The following is a 13,875-nucleotide window of genomic DNA, read 5'->3' on the forward strand; positions in this document are numbered from 1 at the left end:
GGGGGGGGGGGGGGGGGGGGGGGGGGGGGGGTAAAAGAAAGAAAGTATGTTTCAGTCCAGGCAAAACAAGACAAAGCTACCGATGAAAAGAAATCCCAAAATGAAAGAAGTGCAGCAACAAAATCATGTGTGAAGGTGATAGATTTTGTAATTCGAACAAGGAATCTGGCTTTTCAAAGTGCGCGGCTACTTTGAAGCGCTTCAGCTTGTGAGTGCAACAAATTCATTGCAAATAGGAAGCTACAAATTATGCAATGTGATGCATGAATTTTGCATTTAGTAACATATGTAATATAAGCAGTGGCATGCTTATTTGGAATGATATTTAGATAAAGAATAAATCAATACTGAGGCTTTCTCATTCTTGTAGCTTACAATAGAAAACAAATATGATGTCATGCTTTCTCTATCAAAAAAACCCAGTTTCTACGTGTCTAAATTTAGCAGTTTCATGATCACCAGTATTACTAAGAATAACACTACAGGAATCAAATCAAAACCACAGTGAGAAGAAATCAGAGGGAAGTGTAGTAGGAGAAACGAGTTGTAGGACAAAAGTTTTTTAGTGTGAAAATACTGTGAGAAAACAAAACTGGCAACTAGGGCTGAACTCAAAAAGTCGTTCAAGAAAAAGGAAGGAGGAAGGAGGAAGTTAGAAAGAAAGGAATCCCCAGTTTTCTGGCAGGGTTTGCTGTGGGAATAGACCACATGCAAAAAGAGTAAAAGAGGGAGGGAGTGTAAAGAAAGTTATGGAAGTGTAGAAAGGTGTGAGGAGAGATCTTGGGATGACAGGGGTCAACATGGCCATAAACGGGGCATTTGGGGCACAAGTTCCTGTATGCATTGTCTCAGAGGGGTAAGCAAACACCTGGCTTCTCATAACGCAGCATGTATTGGTAGGTGTATATGTTACCGATCGTCGCCGACTTGGTGTACTCCTTCCTGATACAGGACTGAGGGAACCGGACGTGTCCAGCTCATCAGCAGACGACCAAGATGACAGATCCTGACAAAGGAAATGTTTAGACAAAAAGAGAGAAAATAAGAGAGAGACAGTAAGAAATACATTAAAGATCAGACAGTGGTGGGCAAATAGCGCCTGTGGGCCAAACCTGTCCCTTTAAAAAAAATAATTGGGCCCCTGGTGAAAGCTGATAGTAGGCTGTTTGTAAAATCTCTAAAACTAACAACTGCATCCACAAGGTTAAGTATCACAGTCGTACATGTGACACTGCACAGGTATACAGTAAGTGAAGATATACCTGTTGACTGCTTGTGATGTCCAGAGTCTTGGCCAGCTCTCTGAGGTCTCGGGTTACTTCCTTTAGCAGCAGTTTGAGGCGATTTCCAATAACATGAACCTTCTCCTTTGCCTCCATGCAGTCGCTGCCCTGAGAGTTGACCAGCAACTGGAGGGACATGTCTTGAAGCGAGGCGACTTTGAGCTGTGAGTCCAGCAGCTCCTGGCGGATTTGCTGTGGAGATTGTGAATTTCAGACATGAATTCTAAAAACAGTAGGAGAATTTGAGTCCATTTAATCAGGATGTATATGTTTTGCCTGGACTCACAGTTAGTTTCCAAAACCATGACCATTCAAAGTTAAATTAGACAAAATATACTGGTTTTTTATATTCAATAAACGATTTGAAAAAAGTAACCTCTATTATGTAATTTTCATTTTACAGTTTTGAATGCAATACTTGTAATAACAATTTAAGGATATAGTTTATATATTTTTTTATTTTAAGACATTATCGATTATTGTTTAATAGAGGGTAACAGGAAAGACAAAATACTGTAGGTCTAGGCTGAGAAGTCACAAAGGTTTTTATGTGGGAGTTAAAATATAAACTCCCACATAAAATATATAATAAAAATTGCAGTACAGTCCCTCATTGTTACTACTAAGCAAACCCCCTAGTACAATGGACTGCCATATGGCTACAACAATTTGAACGTGTATTGATTACAAAAGATAGTGTTAGTGTTCATAAATATAATGTTGTTCCACTGTAACCTCCTGAGCTGTCTTTATATATTTATGTAGATAATATGTTTGCACCATATAGATTATAGTTCTTTACCGTAAGTGTTTTATGATGCTCATGGAGAGTGTCACTGTCTTGGATGGGGTCAATGGGAACCACCTCATTCCTCCTGCGGTCGATGTTTTCCAACCAGAGCAGCAGACCATGACTCATCTCATGGAAGTCCTATTAGTCAGATATGGAGCAGGCAAGTAGAGATTCAACTATATGCGTAATTACCGCTCTAGGAAACAATCTCACATTAACATTCAGAACAACTGCCCATTAAGCCCCCTGATCTAAAGGTGATGACTGTCACCTACTTGACACTGCATGAGAGCTTCCTGTAACGAAGACCTCCACTCCTCCAGTGAGCTGCCCAGTTTGTCCCAGTGGTTGTTCATGTCTTTCAGTTTGGCCTGTAGCTGTCGGGACTCCTCTGTGTCTGACTGCACAAATTCAGTACTGCACAGGTTGATGGACAGCACAATAGCCTTGCGCTTGTCATAAGCCTTCTGCAGCTCCTGTAGACAAACATTTACATTTTACAGTAAATGAAGGCGGTCGTCCATGCTGAGGCTGTGAAGTTGGTTTGCCAATCAATTTGAGCTTTTTTTGTACATTTTTTTTTAAACCATATGAAAAAGAAATAACTATGATATAAAAAAAAAAACAACAAATAAAAGAGACAAATTCAATACAAAGTTAATATCAATAAGAAAACAATAATACCTTGAGCTTTTTGATGCGTTGCTCAATCGTCTGGATGTCTGTGCTAAGGTCCAGCCTTCGCTGCTGCTCCAGCTCTTCCTCCGTCTCTCCCAGCCAAGTCCAAACATTGTTCAGGTCAGAGTTCAGCTGCTGCCACTGTTGCTGGTTCTGCTTTGTGCGCATCTCTTTGCTGAGGTCCTGAGCCTGCAGGAGCTCCCAGCGCTCAATCACTCCTAGATTGCAGGGTGTAAGAGAAAAAAGATACACTATGTAAGTTGAATTTACCAGAGTTGTATCCTACTGGATAAAAGCTCCGCAACATTTACACACAATTGAAATGTATGGAAATGTAGAATACATGTGTGCAGGACAAGGTTGTGGTGCAGTATTACCTGATGTCTGGGACTCTGAGCTACTGGGATCTGCCAGTCCAGATACAGAGTCTTCCTCCTCCTTCAGCTCAACGCCCATCCTCTTCACAGTGTCAATACTGCCACGACACTCACCCAGCAGCCGCATCTACAGAATGGATGTATGTCAGGTTATAACGATAACAAAGACTTTTATACTGGATAATTAAGTAAGTGCTACTCTAAAAGTGAAATCATTGGAAGGTGGTAAGCTAAAAGATTTGACTGGTTGGTTGTTAAATTACACATAAATAGACAAAACAGAATTCATTATGACTTTATGTACAGTTTAGTGCAAATTTTTTTATGGAGTAACACATACATATCCCATGTATGAGGCATCCAGTTCTGTGCTTGTGGGTGTGCGACTGCGGCTGCTGTCCGTTTGTTGCAGGTGGAAACGGCTGGCATCAAGAGGGTGCATATGTGAGTCCATAGAGGCAACCTCGCCTGTAGACACAACATCACCTGGTCATCTTTGCAGATCAAATATTCAATCATAATTGTTACTCGTAAATATGTTTTATAACCCAAGAAGAGATAAGGCCCCGTTCAGACACAGAAATACAAGATGTGGAGAGCAAAAAATGTGATTAAGGAAGTAGCCAGGAATGCAAATTGGTTTCCCGACCGCTAGTCACTCATTGTGCCCATCACAGTTTGATAATTGGTTATTGCTGCATATGCTGCATTATAATGCTCGTTTTTTGTCACAGAATCTGTGACAAAAAACGAGCATTAGATGTTGCATGCTTCATTTGAAATACAAAAGTTCAGACTTTAAAAGCATTTCTCTTGCGCGATATGTCTCTGTATGAACGGAGCCTATGAAATCTTTAAACAATCTTTAGCCCTTCAGCAAGAAGTTCAGAGCTCAGACTTGTTCATTGTGACAATAAAAACAACATGCTTTTCTGAAACACAAAATGGATATTAAAATAATCCAAATGGGTTAGCTACAGAGCACACTGCAAACAAAATTAAGAAAGCCAGTTAGAAAGGAGGGTTAGGCTGAATTCCATTTCAGTTCTGCTGAATTAGAGACCAATGCAGAACCAGTGAATTGTAGAAATCAAAATGGAATTGACCCTATCCCTCAGTGTTAGAAAGTGTTGCCATTGGTTATAGTGTGTGCCTAAAGTGTGTATAAGAGAAGAAAACAACACAAATCAAGTCAAAGCCAGTGAATAGGCTATAAGTGTGGTTTCACTCAGAGTGCAGCTGTTTTTCTGGCCCCGAACACTTGTGGCATGCTGGGGTCTGCTGTTGCCTACCAGTGGAGGACCTCAGTGTTTGTTCTGTAAGTTTAACATAGGCCTCAGGGCTCTCTGGGATCACTACATCTGGAAGAAACATTATACAGTACATACATTCAGCAGTGAGCATTACACTGTTTTACCTTGTTTGATGCGGTAGATGGAGCCACACAGATATATATCAGTCACAGGAAAATACACTGTACTGACAATATGGTGTTTGACAAACCTTACCGATCCAGTGTCTAAAATAAACCATGTCAAGTACTAGCAAATACTCCTTGGTCCATGGTTGAAACTTTTGCTCAAACCCAAACTGTGAAACATTTGATGCTACATGTGATTTTCTAAGATTATCTTTTTGTAACAGTTATAATTACCTAATCATGCCAACATTCAGTCCCTGTAGGTAAACTCTCATGGAGAGAGCAGATGTCAGAGTCAGCAATTGAACTGTACCTTACTGTTTGGCATTTAGTGTCTTGTAAACCTTAAGTAAACTTCAGCTGGATTAATGTCAGGGGGGTTGCAAGATGATGTATTGGACAGTAAAGAAGAAAAATATTATCCTGCTTGACATATTTGTATACATTTTTTCTTGTGAAATAATGGATCGTTTTACCGCTTCAAGCCTCGATTTATTCAATTATTCACAATTAAATTATTAACAATAATTCAAGTGAAACAACTTGAGTAGTTTAGGGAAAGTTTTGGTGGAACTGCTCACAACTCAAAGACTTATGCAACATGTGGCAAGGGGTGGCGACTAGACACTAGCTTCAGGGGTCGCAACCCAAAAAGGATGGGAAGCACTGGATTGATTGCTCCCCCTTCTTACAACATTCTTTGTTTCCTACATCTCAAAAATAGCCACCATACCTCCGACACAGTTGTTTTAAATCAAAGTTTCCTTAAAAGTAAAAATTATCAATTTAACTAGCAGAATGGTGTATGTGTTTGGGAACTAACGTGACAAAGCTGAGGCAGGCCTCTGGAGGAAGTCTCCCTCCTCACTCTGCTGCTCTCTCAGGGCCCTGCTGGCGCTCTCCAGCCCGCGGCTCAGGTCGTAGTCGTGGTCCCACTCCAGGGGAATGGAGTCTACGCTGGCTGGGGTATCCCTGCCTGAGCGTTCAGTCCGAAGCTGGGCCGCCAGGGAGGCTGAGCGGCCGGAAGAGGGCAGAGGTGACAGGAAGCCATCCCCCAAACGCTCGTTCCATGGTATGCTGGACAAATCTCCAGGCTCGTCCAGGTCCAGCTCACGGTCCGAGAATGACACTTCGGTATCATCATCTGCAAGCTGAAAAAAAAGTTCATGACATATACACTTTGTGCTGATTTGACTGAAGATGACCCCTGTTTGGTGCCTGGAGTCGAGCCACAATAGATTGTAAAATCATAGATTCATTAAAAAATGATATACTCTCAGTTTCAGGTCTTACAGGAAGCCGAATGAGCTTTTTGTAGTAGCGCTCCACTCGACCAAACACTTCCTGACAGTAGCGCTGCAGCTCTTCTAGCTCCTCCTCGATGACAGCAGCATCAAGAGGCTCGCTCTTCTCTATCAGCGACTCTCCGTGGTGGAAGATGTGCTCGATCTTGGCTGTAGTGAGGGAGATCTCCTGTTGGAATGACTGTGGGACCGGAGTAGGAAGCGCAGAGATAAACAAGTCCTCATTAGTTCTGTTTTTCAATGCTGAACACAAGGTTCATTTACACTCCCAATTTCAAAATCCACGACATTTTCCAGATGCTAATTTGCTGATTTGATGTGATAATTAAAATGTTCACAATGACTTGTGTGATAGTTCTCTTGTTATACTAACAATACAATCAGTCAGTCTAGCTGCTTATCACAATGAAAAATATCAGAATATACAAGATGACAGAGATCTAAAACCTTTAGAAAATGTGTAAATAGATAAAGTGCATAAAGTGTTTACAAAGTTTTCTTTAACATATCAAGACCTAGGAATGTATTTAGGCTTTCTGCATCATAGTAAGAATTCTTGAAAAGAGACGTTATTTTAGGGGTTCCTTGTCAGCAGCTGGTTTACCTCCAGCTGCTGACATTTGTTGCGTGTCATGCCCCTCTCTCCCCCAGTTTCCTGTCTGCATCCTCACCCTTACTCTATCCAATAAAGAAAAACATCTTTATACGAGTGAACTTTTATTTTGCTTAATTACTCAGTCTGCTATAGAATTTAAAAAAATTATATTAAGTGTGCAAGACAACCTCAAGTGCCAAATCTTGCCGTTAATACAAGTTCAGAAATCATTCAGTATGTTTTGCAAATACTTTTCAGACCTTGTGGGTCTGAAACATTGTGAAAAACCTACCCGGAGTTGTTTGATCTTGGCCTGAATGTCACACTCAGAAAAGTGTTCGATGTTCGTCAGCTGCAGGTCCATCTCTGTCAGCCACACCAAGATGGCGTCTCTGGCTGTCTCAAACTCCTCTCTCTGACTAATAAAGTGCTGTATATTTGAAACACAGTCTGCTGTTAGAATTCTCTACTTGTACATTGTGCAAGTATTAGGTATGTAGTATATATTAAGCTAAATATAGCTTTCTCTATGGCTTCATTCGTTATTAACATAGAGTCAAACAGGCAGAACACACAGATGCTACCATCTTAAATAAAAGTGAGAAGAAAATCTCAGAAATGCATGTAAAGATTGAAATTTGTCAAAAGTAATGACTGTAATAATGTTTGTACCTTAAGCCTGCGAAGGATTGATGCCACTCTCTTCTGCAGGTTGTCCCATCGCTGATTAGCATCCTGAGCCATCTCCCTCAGACGACAGGAAGAGTCAGTGCGGTTTTCTCTGGCCAAGCGGCGATATTGCTTGTTAATCAACTCTAGCTGGGTTAGGCTTTCATGGACGTGCCTCTGGAAGGCCTATGGAAACAAAGAATTGTATTAATATGGGAATAATCAAAAGAACCATCTTTCTGAGTCAAGAAAAAACTATGTCTTGTACTCTGTGTCCTGTCTCAGTTTAAGTTTTTAACAGTTTACACAAAAAACTTTTGTAATACCTCAAATTTCTTAAGTTCCTCTTTGGCTACAGTGTACAGTACATCAGAGGAGTTGGGCAGTGCAGCAGTCTTTTCCGAAGTGGCCAGCCACTCCTCAAATCGTGCAAAGTCATCTAGAAATTTCTGCCATAAACGCCACGTCTCCTCAATCCTGACAGAGGGAAACATTTGTGAAATATAGTTGTAGTAGAAAACGTAATATAACAAAAATGACAACAACAACAACAACAACTACATGTTATACTATGCACTCTTTTTCTTTTCATCCAACATTTGTCATCTTACTTGAGTCTCCTCTCCATAGACAAGGCACAGATGCTCCTCCAGCGGCGATCAAGGCTACGAGTTGCCTGCTGGATGGAGTCACACTCTGTATCGGTGGCGCAGGCGTCACAGTCATGCAGAAGCACCTCACACAGATTCAGTACAGACGCCACTCCCGTACTGTGCTTCTCTATGTCACGCTGTAGCTCCTGAGTGGTGAGAAAAGATAAACAGAGAGTGAGTATGTACGTACGTACGAATTATCCCTCCATAGATTAATACAATCAGACAGTACTGACTAAAAGCTAATTTGCCATTAGAGGACCAAAACTATATAATTCATTCACAAAAGAGTTCTTGATTTAGATTTCCAGTTCAAGTATTTAAAATTGAATTGATACATTAATATAATAAAATCTAGAATGTTTTACATATCTAACGCACTGTACTGTACATTACGTTACCTGCTGCAGATCGAGCTTCCTCTGAATCTCCTGGAAGTCACAAGAATCGTAGGAGATGGGTTTGGACAACTCGGCCTCGATATGGGCCAGCCAGGAGCGAAGACTACTCATATTCTTATCCAGCTGCTGCACAGCCACCAGAGTTTCTCTCAGCTTCTTCACTCTATTAACATAATTCATTAAACTCTATCATAACAATATAATGCAAGATAGTCTAACCAAGGATGGAAAGCAAATTTATTTTTGTCATATTCTGCATGTGCTTGAACAAATTACAGGACTATTTAAATACACAGGTGTGTCTTTTCACCTGGCTCCGATGAGATCCAGGAGGTGCTGCCAGCGGTCGCTGACTTTGTTGAGTTTTTGTTCGATTTCAGCTGCTTTGCTCTTGTGACTGGCTCTGGCCAGGCGCTCTCCCAGATGGTGCAGCTGCAGCTTGTTTTCCTCAGCGACAGTGATCTCCTCCTGGTAGTCCTGACACACAATGCAACACAACCAGCGTGTAAAGGATTTAACAAGTTTGAATGCTGTACTTAAAAGCAACTGCGTGTGATTGAGAGTCAGTGATTTAACTGAGGCAATGAGGATGAATGACAGTTACATCACTGAGTGTAGTGCACCCAAATGTTTAAAGAAGGCATAAATAATGAGAAAATGCAGATGTCAACATGGTGATAAGTAGCTTGGTTGGCACTAGCTGCATATTTAAAAACAACTAACTGTACTGAAGCCAAATTTTGCACAATAACTAAAAGTCAGATATGTCTGAGTTGCCTGTGTCCACCACATCTTTCTGTTTACCTTGCGAAGCTTCTCGATCATCTCCTCAATGCTGATGTCTCCATTTTGGGAAACCTTGCTCTCCATGTTGGTGAGCCACTCGCAGAGCTCCTTGTACTTTTCGTTGAATACAGTCCACTCATTTAGCTTCTCACTCACCTGCTGCCTGCGCAGTGACAGCTACAGAGGAACAGCAATATATATTCATTTTAGTGCATTGCTGTGCAAAATGCATAATCAATGCATGTTAAACAAAGGTGCATTCATGTCAAAAAGTCTCACAAGGAAACAGAGATCAGAGAGATCACTGCACCATGACTGATTAATTTGCATCAAGCAGCGAGCGTGTGCTTCTGTGTGTTTCCTGTGTGCGTGTTTTATCGACTCTACACAGGATGCAACTGTGAAAAAAACTATGACCTTGAGGTTTCACTTTGTACGCGGAAGCAACTGTTGCAGACAGGAAAATTCCTTTTTTTTTTTTATTTTGTAGTGAAATGTCATTTTAAGATACATTTAAGTCATCTGAGGAACAGGGCAAACTGTATTCAGAGCTTGCAGCTTATTTCCAAATGTGCAAGTGAATGTCAGAAAAAAAACAAAGAGAAAATGCTTTTGTTGTAATAGATATTTTATCCTTTTCTTATACTATAAATTGAAAGTCTCTGTGTGAACTTCCATAAGATTAAGTTGCATTTCTAAAACTCACTAGCAATATAAATATTGCCTTTCATCCACATGTCTGACAAGTATAAGTCTTGTGATTTTGTTTGTCACCAGCACCACCATTTGGTATCTCAAGGAACTGCAGAGACAAGACCAGTGTATCAGACAGCTGGAGTGTTACATGGTTAATGCTGTGTGGTGCAGGGCATGACAATGACGTAATTGTCCATTGTTTTATTTCAATAAAGCCACCAGTAGCTAATCAGATACACAGTATACAGTATATTCAGAAAGTCAGCTATGCACAGGTCCTGTGGAGTGCACTATACCTGGTGGCAGATTTCGTCCCATTGTCGATGCAGCAGCTCAATTCGCTCCTGCAGTACAGACAGGTCGTCAGCACTGATGTAACAAGACAACGACTCTCGCAGCACATTCAGATGGGCCAGATCCCCAGTCCAGCCATCAAATGTATTCTCCAAGTCCTGTTATGTTGAAACAAAAGTAATATTATTAATTATAATTATTTATTAATTTGTAAATATTCCAGACTTTTATCAACACCTTATGATCTGAACGACAATGTTAGTTAAATGTATTTTACAGTCAGCTGAGTTATTAAAAAACTCTACACTGATTCTACACTTTTTAGTTCAAGATCCCCAAAGCGATGTTGAATTTCAGCCTTTTGTTATTGGTATGTAAAGTTTCCTTTGTGTAAAAGTACCTCTTTTGGAAATTACTGAAAAATGCATGGAGATGGCTGTTACCTTGCAACGCATTTGCTCAGCTTGCAGATCCTCGTGGTGATCAGGAAGGGGCTGAGAGAGCTGCCGTTTGAAGGCTCGAAGTTTTTCCAGTGATCCACCAATACCTCTCTCACACCTTTCCCAGTCCTATACACGACAAAAAATGGTTGCAACTGCATCAATACTATATAACTTATTCATTTAGTAACATTTAATAATTTATTTATAAGTTATTTCTCCGTTAATTTGAACTATATGTTTAGCATTCCCCATTTGAACCTCAAGTAAAAGGTTGTGCCTCTTGATAGTAGTTCTGAAAACAAAAAAAAGCATACCAACATGCACCTAAAATGCAAAAACATTTCTAATATCCTTTTAATGTCTCCTTAAGTTCCCTGTACTCCACAACCAGCTGGCAATTTGTCTTGTTTACCTTCAACAAGGTGGCATATTCTTTCTTCTGTTCATCCAGGCAGATGCTGGCATGTTTCCATCGCTCCTGGATCTCAGTTAGCTCGGTCTGCAGGGCCACCTCTGCCCGGCTATCAGCTGACAGGAGCAGTTGCCTGCCAGCCTCCACTGTCAAGATGTAGCTGCCCTGCTGACGCTGCAGCACCTTTTCCTTCAGCTGGAACGTAAAACACTCAGATAAAATAATTCTTAATTATCAACACACAGACCCATTAATCTCCTGCCCAACCAACATATATAAATGTACAGTTATTTATTTTGGAGGATCAGATACATGGGGTTTATCACATCAAGAACAATGAGACCATATTCATTTTTAAGCCCCCTTTTTCATTGATCAAGAATTTGATCTTTTTGCCAGGAGGCACTGCTTAATAATTTTTAGTCACCCTGACAAAGATCCACTGGGACTAAAACATTAATCAATTTGAGGAATATATTCCTGTTCCTGAGAGATTAATGGGTGGACTAACTGTATATATTTGTTTCCAGCACCCATCTAGATAAATCAGAGATGTGTACTTTGTAAGCTTTGACACCATGTACCTGGATAGCGTCCAGCATGGAGCGGGCTTGTTGAAGAGGCACTGTAGACCCTGCCTGAAGGGCTTCTGCAGGGTGGGAGACCTCCACCAGCCATTTGCGCAGCTTCTCCACCATTTCTCTGTAGCGTTGCCACTGGCGGATCAAACCGTCAATGATGCCCCGCCTCTGTTGAGCACGCCGCACTACGCCTTGCCACTGGTTACTCAGGAGAGCCAACTTCAGGTTGAACTCATCTCTGCAGGAGGGGGAAGTAATATTAAGGAAAGGAAGACTTGTTACAGATTCTTTTGTGGTACACAAAGAGCAATGGATTTACTATGTCTAGCAATCTTCTACTCATGGTAAAATTGTATAAGCTATTAAATGGTGGGTGAAGTAATGACTAGCAGATTAGAAACACAGTGATTTTGGGATCTTTACCTGTCATCTACTTGACCCTGTTCTAGCATCCTCTGTCCATCACTGATAATAGAGTGGAGGATCTGCTGCCGACTGAACATCTCGGCTTGGAATAACTGGAAGACAGCATATTGATGATTAATGAATCCATACATTTAAATAATAAGCAGTTTCAGTGTCTTTTACTTCAAAGGGACTATAACCTCATGAGCTTTTTGCTGCTCCATCAAACTCTGGTAGTTTCCAGAAATCTCCACTGCCAGATTCTCTTCCGTTTGGACCAAGAACTCCATCCATGTTTCACATTTCTCCAGGAAGGTCTGCTGCTGCAGCAGGAATGACTGGAGTTTACTGCAAGGAAGCAAACAGCAAAAAAGTGAATAAAATATGACGTTTTGATGTCCACCCATTCCATCATTTCAGTCACATTAGCTTTTACTGTACTTCTGTAGTGTTCTTAAATTATTTGTGCTTCATTCATTCACAGTTTTTCAATTAATTTAACCTAAAATCTAGTTTTAACTTCTGTAGATTGTCTTGAAACGGTACTGGGATGGCCACGTTTATTTAAACATTTATTTTCAGAAATGGATGTAGAGCATTTTAACCACCTTTGGGAAAGGCTTGCACATTTTTTCTTTGCCTTTTACCATATTTTTATGTGTCATACCTGAATCTCTCTGTAGTTTGTGCTGAGGCTGTTGACCAGCTCCTGTTGAGGTTCTGCATGCGCTTAATCTCTGAATCGTTAAGAGGGAGCCGGTAACCGAGTTCATTAAGACGTTCCAGTTCAGGAGCCATACTACTGAATTTAAGCATGAGCCTCTGTAGGAGGACAGGAGAGAAATTTTAATTTCTCAATGTCTGGACAATCAGTAAAACTGATTCTTTCAAATAAGGGACAAAAGGAAAACAAACAAAAAAAACCTTGAGCTCCTCCATACGGTCTTGGATGACTGTCAGGTCCGTGGAGCTGTTGGGATCTTGTACCTTTAGAGCCTCCTCAGCTTCAACTACCCAGCACCCCAGTGAATCCAGCTGATCATTAAAGGTTTCATAGTCTTGAACTCCAGTCTGAGAAATGTAAGCAACCCATATATGTAAAATTCATGATTCTGACTGGGTGACTGATTACAGTATGACAATAGATAACTAGTCAAAAGTATTTCTCATAATATTTAATAATAATTTAATATTTTTTCTACCTGCAGTGTGGTGAGCTGTCTAGTAAGCGCTTGTTCCACAGCAGCCAGCCGTTGTGTGAGAGAGAGACGATCTGACTGAATGGCAGATGCTGATGATGTGTCCACCTGCTGTTTCAACTGATCTCCTAGTTCTTGGAGAACCTGCATGGAGGCCTGCACTGGAGCTTGGGACCGAAGCGCCTCCTGAGACAAAACACCCACAAAATTATCAGTACAGTAACTAAAAAAACAACAAAATCCTACTTGAAAAAAAAGCATCTATTGGGAGGCACACTGATGTGCAAAAGTTGTTGAGATGTAAAATCAGACATCAGTAACTAAGCTGTGGCCTCACTCACGCTGCATTCTTGGATCCAGTTGGACACTTCCTCATCCGCGATGTCCTTGCTGCAGGCGAGCTTGAGGAGCTGGTCTGCCCTTTCCTCCTGCAGCTGGATGCTGCTGCAGCTTTTCTCATAAAGCTCCTTGTAGCGCTGCCATAGCTGAAGCAGGGCTTTGCTGCTTCTCAGACGCTCAGCAATCTCTTCTAGTAAGCCAGTCCATCTAAGTGCAAATGTGACATGGTTCAATATAAAGGATAATGTAAATAATCCATCCATCCATCCATCCATCCATCCATGGTCAGCCGCTTATCCTGCGTACAGGGTCGCGGAGGGGCTGGAGCTAATCCCAGCTGACACTGGTACACCCTGGACAGGTCGCCAGTCCACGCAGGGCCACACATAGACAGACAACCACTTAGTGAAAATTATACTTTGAAAATTAAGACTAATTATTTAAAAAATATTATTACCTTGCATTGACATCCTTAAGGGTGTTGTTGAGAGAATCTGACACTGAAGGGTGACACTCCCTCAGCAGTTGGTGGGTCACAGCACCAAAC

At 41.1% G+C, this 13,875-nt stretch overlaps 1 protein-coding gene across 2 annotated transcripts in view; it reads right to left on the reverse strand.

The window, feature by feature from the left end:
• syne1b (spectrin repeat containing, nuclear envelope 1b) overlaps positions 1-13,875 on the reverse strand; it is an 83,140-nt gene that overhangs the window by 2,962 nt on the left and 66,303 nt on the right. The window contains exons 118-144 of one of the 2 annotated variants that reach the window (XM_046061954.1): positions 13,331-13,535; positions 12,993-13,175; positions 12,715-12,861; positions 12,458-12,612; positions 11,991-12,138; positions 11,809-11,903; positions 11,389-11,623; positions 10,805-10,999; positions 10,393-10,518; positions 9,952-10,107; positions 8,978-9,136; positions 8,484-8,650; positions 8,174-8,336; positions 7,731-7,918; positions 7,446-7,596; positions 7,123-7,305; positions 6,743-6,880; positions 5,845-6,036; positions 5,375-5,702; positions 4,424-4,492; positions 3,472-3,599; positions 3,132-3,258; positions 2,761-2,972; positions 2,352-2,552; positions 2,086-2,214; positions 1,263-1,475; positions 914-1,006 (exon numbers count right to left, since the gene is read on the reverse strand). In XM_046061954.1, the coding sequence (XP_045917910.1) occupies positions 914-1,006; positions 1,263-1,475; positions 2,086-2,214; positions 2,352-2,552; positions 2,761-2,972; positions 3,132-3,258; positions 3,472-3,599; positions 4,424-4,492; positions 5,375-5,702; positions 5,845-6,036; positions 6,743-6,880; positions 7,123-7,305; positions 7,446-7,596; positions 7,731-7,918; positions 8,174-8,336; positions 8,484-8,650; positions 8,978-9,136; positions 9,952-10,107; positions 10,393-10,518; positions 10,805-10,999; positions 11,389-11,623; positions 11,809-11,903; positions 11,991-12,138; positions 12,458-12,612; positions 12,715-12,861; positions 12,993-13,175; positions 13,331-13,535 (4,486 nt within the window). Of the gene's footprint in view, positions 1-913; positions 1,007-1,262; positions 1,476-2,085; positions 2,215-2,351; positions 2,553-2,760; positions 2,973-3,131; positions 3,259-3,471; positions 3,600-4,423; positions 4,493-5,374; positions 5,703-5,844; positions 6,037-6,742; positions 6,881-7,122; positions 7,306-7,445; positions 7,597-7,730; positions 7,919-8,173; positions 8,337-8,483; positions 8,651-8,977; positions 9,137-9,951; positions 10,108-10,392; positions 10,519-10,804; positions 11,000-11,388; positions 11,624-11,808; positions 11,904-11,990; positions 12,139-12,457; positions 12,613-12,714; positions 12,862-12,992; positions 13,176-13,330; positions 13,536-13,875 lie in introns of those variants that run through there. The other variant, XM_046061953.1, reaches the window with a different exon arrangement.

This window comes from Micropterus dolomieu, linkage group LG11, assembly GCF_021292245.1.
Source record: "Micropterus dolomieu isolate WLL.071019.BEF.003 ecotype Adirondacks linkage group LG11, ASM2129224v1, whole genome shotgun sequence".
Taxonomy (NCBI): Eukaryota; Metazoa; Chordata; class Actinopteri; order Centrarchiformes; family Centrarchidae; genus Micropterus; species Micropterus dolomieu.